The sequence below is a fragment of the Chelmon rostratus genome, chromosome 3, assembly GCF_017976325.1.
Source record: "Chelmon rostratus isolate fCheRos1 chromosome 3, fCheRos1.pri, whole genome shotgun sequence".
NCBI classification, from domain to species: Eukaryota; Metazoa; Chordata; class Actinopteri; order Chaetodontiformes; family Chaetodontidae; genus Chelmon; species Chelmon rostratus.
The window spans coordinates 11,266,673-11,274,196 of NC_055660.1; the positions used below are offsets into that span (position 1 = coordinate 11,266,673).

The 7,524-nt window shown below is 44.5% G+C and overlaps 1 protein-coding gene across 1 annotated transcript; it reads right to left on the reverse strand.

The window, feature by feature from the left end:
- Positions 1-1,177: 1,177 nt before the first annotated feature.
- On the reverse strand, positions 1,178-7,284 carry cdc6 (cell division cycle 6 homolog (S. cerevisiae)). Its single transcript, XM_041933899.1, has 12 exons — positions 7,169-7,284; positions 5,953-6,223; positions 5,422-5,685; positions 4,901-5,100; positions 4,618-4,766; positions 4,391-4,497; positions 4,051-4,190; positions 3,860-3,960; positions 3,654-3,721; positions 3,365-3,543; positions 2,661-2,801; positions 1,178-1,563 (listed from the first exon to the last, which is right to left on the reverse strand). Exons 2-12 carry the CDS (start codon positions 6,209-6,211, stop codon positions 1,471-1,473), a joined length of 1,701 nt encoding a protein of 566 aa, XP_041789833.1. The 5' UTR covers positions 6,212-6,223; positions 7,169-7,284; the 3' UTR covers positions 1,178-1,470.
- Between the last annotated feature and the right edge of the window lie 240 nt (positions 7,285-7,524).

Below are 7,524 nucleotides of genomic sequence, written 5' to 3' on the forward strand. Positions count from 1 at the left end.
AGTCAGCATCTTTTGAAGCTATTGCACCTTCAGCTATGATTTAAAATCGTAAAATTTAAAGGTCTGTGACTTTGAAATGTTTGGTAGAAGAGCTGAAAGGACGCTGTGATAGCTTCATGAATACAGGACGGAAACATTTGAGAGACTATATTTGATCACATTTTGAATAGACTTCTACATTTGGAAGCAGTTGTGAGACTACAGAGGTCCTGTTTCTGAAACATACAGAAACCAGTAAATCCTTTATCATTATGTACAATTGAATGACAGAATTTCTAAATGTAAACAGTTTGTATATTTAAAATATCATATTGTAGTTATTTTCAGAATATGTCTCAGGTAGAAATAAGGACACACACACAGACTAAACTGTACGGAGGCGAGGTGGTTCAGACGTGTTTGCAGATCCTTTGTGGGATTCTTTATTTTGGTACCCGACAAGTTGAGTTGTGGAGTCGGAACATTCAGACAATCACAAAATCTGAACTGCTGTTGAGCAGAAAATCTCTAAGCTACAAACAGACAATAAAACATAAGCTATTATATGTGAGGAGTTTGTGAAATGTACTGTTTGAAAAGGTGACTTTGATTTGCTTGCTGTATCTCTAAAGCTTTGAGTTTGTGTGGTTTATTTGCAAAACATGAAATGTGCATCATACTTTTGAATATTTAATCAAATTTTTTGCTCCAACCTTGTTTACATTTTTGGTCACTGTATTTGTATTTGAAAATGTGCACAACGGAATATATTTTCATCCACTTTGCTGTGAATAAATCATATTTAAAGCTAATATTTTGTCTTACTGGACCAATATTTGAATATGAAACACAGAGCACCTGTGAGTCATCTGATTTTATGTTGTTTTGTAATTTAGATTTTTTCTGGATCGGATTTCAGCAGGAGACCAAGCAGCTTTGTTCTGCAGTCTGATGGATAAAGATGTGAAGTCGTGGTCAGAAAGCAGATGGCTCGAGTGTCTTGAAGTTGTTCAGCTCCTGCAGCTCTACAGAACAGAAAAGTAGTCTGACCTGCGCTGCAGTGACGCTGTTAACCCTTTAATCCAATCAGAGGCTGTTCAGTGGACAGACAGGGCAGCTCACACTGAGCCTTCACGCACCACTCATCAGTTTGCTTTTGTTTTATCTGCACAGAAAAAACTCGACAAGCCGATTAAAACGCCTGTACGTTTGTTTATTTACAGCATAAAAATGTACATGTTTCAAATCCAAACTGAAACAAATGCTGTCATCTCACAACTGATGTGAGTTCAACGTCTTTCAACAGCTCAAAACTGAGCATCAAAATCATTACGAGGGCAAAAAAGCCAAAAATCTTTTTTGTAAACATTTTAAAAATAAACATTAAAAAAACTGTACAAATTCTCAGCAAAAACGAGAATAAAAATAAAATATTCCATTGAAAATCTTCATTTGTACAACTTAAAAATAAGATAAAAAATAAATGTGTGATCATGAGGGGAGCCCTGCAGCCAGGATGCTGCCCAGCAGAGTTCGATCCTTCAGAGCGTTTTCTACGTCCTTCTCCTCGATCTTTAGAAACACCTGCAGGGAGACAAACATATTAATATTTCAGATGAACCTCTGGTTCGACAACACACGACAACCATGTAATCTTGCCATCATGTTCACTGTGGAGCTGCCTAACGTCTGATTTTGGATCAGATCAAATATCGCCCATGTGAACTGATTTACACCTAAAGCTGCAACAATCGACAGACTGTTAATCTTAACAAAAATGACCAAAAAGTGTGGTTACAGCTTTTTAAGCATGACTCTCTACAGGATTTAAAAGGAAAATAGTTGAAACTGATTACACTTTCAGTTTTCTGACACTTTTTGGGTCAAAATAAAATAAACAACAACAAAACACAATCTCACAGACATAACATAACATAAAAAGGTTCTTTTTAAACATTTTGCTTTCCAGACTTTTCCTGCTGCCATAAACAAACCCAGTGTCACACCAACAGTTGCTGTTCATAGAATGAGCTCATTCATTATATGAACCAGCTGATCAGGATCCTACAGAGGGATGTTAACTATCGGAACATTACTTTATAACCAGGTATCCCTCACCTGTGAGATTTTTTTTTTAATTTACTTTTACTTCCAGGAGGATCAGAGAGCAGAGTTACAAAATTAAAACTCAGATGAGAAGATGCAACTCTACAGCTTTACTCTCCATGTCACCAGTTCCTCTCCCTGAGCCCGTGGACTCGCACTGGGCCTGAAAAATGACCACCTGACAGAAAACTGACTTCAACTAAAGAGGCACTTGAGGTAACCTTTAGGCGCTTAGCAAGACATGAAATCTGTATGAAGCCTCTTCCTGACTGTTGCTGTGTGCCTTTCGTAGGTTACAACAATAAAACAACAAAAGGTTTCTGCTCTTGTTTAGTTTAGTCTCATTCTCTCATGTATTTAGGAGATAACGCCTCAACATGCAGGTGATTCTGTAAAGAGAGTTAACTTTGTCTTCCAGTGTCTGTACTGAAGTGCTGTGCAGAACAATTACCCCCTGAAACACACCCCCCCAGGCTGAAATGATTCAGTCAGTGTAAAACACATCAGGAGCCCCTGACAGTGATACAGGGTGATGTAACGCTTTGGTGCAGAGTGACGCTGGCTGATGTTTGTACCTTAGTGAGACGAGCCTCTTTAGCCTTCTTCATGGCGAAAATCCCTCGACTCTCCAGCAGACTGCAGAGAGACAAACACTCGCCCTGACCCACCGCAGACACCTGCCGCTGAGCACACAGGCGACTGTACACCTCGTGGAGCTGAAACACACAACAGTTTCCCACCAGGTTAGCATGTTTAAAAACACCATTCAGGCTGGGCTACAGCACCACCTGTTGGACACTTAAAATTAGGCTACAGCCACTTCTGCTTGACCAAACTTGATCACTCTGCTCTGAATGTGTGTGCAGCTCCCAGGAAGTGACTGACAGCATTAGCAGGTTTTATTCTTGTCTTGTGTGACAGGAGCTTTGCTGCAAACTTGAACTGTAACGGCAGCATCAGCTTGAACTGCTGCAGCTAACCTGTACAGATTTTGTTCTTTCACACAGGAGTGTGGCTTTGATTTGCTGCATGTTTGGTTACAGAGTTAAGTCCACTTTGCTTATATTCTACTTCATTCTTAATTTCTTGCAGAGCTTCATTTATATCAATGAAAATCAACAGTGAGGTGACATTTTTTGTGACATGTGCAAACTCCCAGGACTCCTGTTCAGGATCACGCAAAGTCACATCTACTTTGGTTGATAAAAAGCATCTTGGTCCTCCAGGACAACAGGATTTGTTACTTCGTCTGTATAAACACGACCAGGTCGCGCCTCACCTTTCCAAGGCCGATCTCTTTGCTCTTTCCGTTGCGTATGAGCAGCAGCAGGCAGCAGACCAGCAGCTTCTGCTGCAGCGGGAAACTCTCTCCATCAGAGCCGCCGCACTGAGATGCCATTCGGTCGCCATATACCTCCGACAGCACCCGCGCAACCTGGGGGAGACTGACCCGCGACGCTGCACGCGCCCGAGGACGAGAAGAGTTCGAGTTAGTTCATGTTTGACGAGTGGGGAACAAAAATCGACGCTTGTTCAGATTAGAGTCATTAAATCACTGCAGGACCCACCTTTAGTTTCAGCCTTTTGATCTGATGCCTTCTTCCTCTCATCAGACTCCACGACCTCAACAGCTCTCCTGAAAACAAAACAAAACCAGTCTGATGAACAAATTCGACTGCTGATCTGATGCAGCTTAACAGCAGAGAGGGGAAAAAATGTTTGAGTGGTGGTAACTAGCAGAAACATGGAACTTTTTGCAGGTAAAAGCACATACCTGCAGATGTCCAGAGCTTTCCTGGCGTCTCCTGACACCGCTGACACTTTCCTGGCACAGAACTGAACCGCCGAGGCGTCCATGATCCCTTCAGCCGATGCCTGAAAGGAGAGACGTTGAAACGCAAATCAATACAAAGTCCCATAAAAGAGGTCTTTATGCAAGGTGTTATGTCTCGCTCTGCTGTTTACCTGAGCGAGTCTGTCCTGCACGATGGCAGTGAGCTCCTGTCTGCTGTAGGGAGGGAAGTTTAATAGCAGGGGGCGGCAGTGGGGGCGAGCCTGCAGGCGGGGCAGGATGCGATCGGTCAGGTCCAGAGCGTTGGCGATGCCTGCAAAGCAAACAAGGCTCAAGACTTCTCCGCAGAACAAAACAGCGTGCATCTATCCACCAGCTTTAATAAGATGCTACAGATACAAACTGATTCTGATTCAAGGCTTATAACCGTTATTTTTCTGCACAATACAAACAAATAGATTTAGAGAAAGAGCTGAAAACTCGTGTCAGTTATGTTGTGTGTTATTGTCTTACCGATGAGACAGAGGCGAGACTTTGGCAGGTACGGCCATTCAAAGATGGTGTAGAGGACGTCCTGAGCTTTACTGTCCAGCTGGTCCATCTCATCCAGAACAAGAAGCCTGAGGAAAAAAAGACGGGTGGAGTCAGCCTCATTCCTGACTGGATGTTCATCACATTTAAGAGCCCCGTTATAGGACTCGGGTCCCCACAAAGTCTGGGAACCACGCCAGGGTGCTTACACAGTGGGCCCCGGGGCAGCCAGGAACCTCTGCAGCCCGTTCTGTCCACCAGATGCTCTCAGCTTGTCGGCCAGCAGCGGGAAGATTGCGTGGGAGCTCCGCAGAGTCATACAGTTCACCACCACTGTCTGCACTGACGACAGCTCGGCCTGATGGGACAGAAGACTCAGTTATAAACAAAGATCATTCAACAATAATTACAATAACAACATCTGCCCACATTCAACAGTCAAATGTCGGTTATCATCATTTCTGCTAGACCACACTTTTACTGTTAAAGCACCTTCATATCCTGCAGCACACAGTTGAGACAAGCTGTCTTTCCAGTCCCCGGTGCCCCGGAGATGTAGAGGCTGCCGGGGAGGCGCTGCAGGACCTTCTCCTCCAGGAAAGATCGAATGGACGCTCGCTCGGCCTCCCGGGACAGGAGCCGCTCGGGGACGGCGGTGTGGAGCGCCTGCTTCACACTCTGAAACCTCGACTCTGGGGGAGAAACGTGGAAGTCAAAGGGTGAATGGTGCTGTCAACAGAAGGACTGAAGTCAAATCCACCTTGACTGTAACTAAGATCATAGTAGTCGACAGATGGATCAAGTGTTTCAGCTCTAAATCTATGGAGCCTTGATAATTACCTTTGAATCGATTTGGATCAGATACAATAAGCAGATAAGTAAATCAACTATTCAGAGCATGGATTTAATGTTAAAGGTGCCATGATACGATACAATCTGGGAACCTGAGACATACATTTGTTACTGCTGTCGTGACAATAATTGAGAAAATAGCAGTCGGATAAAGCTCTTACTTTCAGCAAAGAGCCGAACAACCGGCAGCTTCTTCTCCGAGTTCTGGCGGGCCGGGCCTCCAGCAGGCGTTTCCTGACGCCTCGGGGACGATCTGGCGGTTGGAGAGAGTGGCTGCCGCGGTGATGATGGGATCAGCTGTCGCCGAGCTAACACCGGCGAGTTCTCGTCAAAGCCCAGCTTTCTCGGCGAAGCTACAGACGGTTTGCTCTGCTTCGGTGGTGAACCTAACAGGCCGGTGCCGAGGTTACAGCCGTTGTCGTCACCTTGACAGATAAAATACAGAATTGTTTCATTATTCGGGTGAAGTCAGTGTGGAGCAGCTCGTATCCGGCAGATGTAGGTTTCAACAGGCCAAAGATGTTTAGGCTTTAACTGGAACTGAGTTAATTTACCAATCCAAAAGCAAGGCTAATAATAAAGCTGTCAAAACCAGACAGACCACCATGGCTGGGGTTTGTTAGACTGAACATATACTTCTGAAGAGGGAAAACATTGGACACGATGTCCACGTCCTGTGTGGAGTCTCTCACCGGTACGTTTTCGGGGGCTGAGTGGAAACCGTGGCTGGACATGGGAAGGTGATGCCGGCGAATGTTGTGCTGCGGGGCGTCTCGGAGAGAGCGGCCCAATCCGGGCCAGGGCGGGGTGTTGGGGTTCGGGTTTGGTCGGTGATGGAGCTGGAAGTCGCTCCTGCTGTGGCGTCTTCGCGCGAGAGGACACTCTGCAGGATTTGCGGCGAGGGAACTGCAGCGTGGGCTGCGCCTGGCCCTGAGAGCGTGTGCTGGGCATCCTGTGTTCAACCTGAAACACAATAGAAGGATGATCCATCAGTACTGGGACTACAGGCAGAACACCAGAAACGTTGTGAATAAAGATGTGCCGTTTGATTTTCTCCAGAATGCTCTGACTTGTGGCTACTGATGAGGACTTCTGTCTATATCAATAACACTGGCCCAAAGACATTAAACAGTGATTGAGACTGAGAAGACTTGTAATGATTCTTTGTGGAAATTTTCTTGCAAAAAGCACAAACTTCCCTGACCACAAACTATCAATGTAAACTAGTTTTTTGTAGGTTGCTTATAGTAGTTTGAGAAGACACCTGTTGTCCAATAATAAACTTAATTATAAAAACTGACCTTCCCACTGCAAACACCTAGAAATACACCAATTGCTTGCATCTAGTTTCTTTGTTCCTCCACCTCTAAACGTGTTTCATCTCATGACTAAAACTGGTTTCCCGCGTGTGACTGTTCTCACATGTAAATGAGATTATAACAAAGTTTCAGTGAATGTGGTTCCTACAAATCAAAATAACTCCACGTTTAACATCAGATTACCCGATAATTGTAAGATGCCACTAGGTGTAAATGTAACGACTTTAAAAAATTTGTTCAAGTTTATGAATCCTTCTCTGGCGTTTGTCTTCATGTTAAAAGGCCCGAAGAACAAACAATACAGTGTGGTTGTTAAATGGCGCCAACACAGCAAAGGTACAAAGGCGGCGTCTTCGTTAAAAATACCTCAATTTCAACATCAGCACGACTGAGCTTTAACCTAAACTATCGTGTTAACATGGAAATCATTCTGAAGGAAAGGTTTGTCGATACATAATGTGAAAAAAGGCTAATAGAGACAAACTAGTAATTCAACTCTACTGCAGAGCCGTGGACTCTCTTTCGGCTACGATGAACAAAACATTTCACGTCTTCACACTTAAATATAACGTGCTGCTGGTGAGTTTACCTTCGTATCAAATTGAAAGAAGTCTTCTCGACTCGAGGTTAAGTATTCTTGCTCGTCTAGAAATCCCCTCTGCGTCTGTTCCTGTCCGTCTTCTTCTGAGTCCAACCTTGCGCCAAATGTCCTGCGCCTCTGTCTCGATCAGCTGTGTTTCCCGCCGCTGCTCTCTGATTGGTCCGCTCCTTCTCCTGGAAACAGCCTCAGCGATCATCATTGGCTCAACGTTACAGGCGGACGTTACGTCAGTGATGACAAGGCGGCAGGCCTGTGGCGGGAGTCTCATTAGAGCACTGTTTTGGCGGAATATAATTTTCCCGGGAACTTCAGTGTTGTTTTGTTACATCAGTGTGTAACGTGGC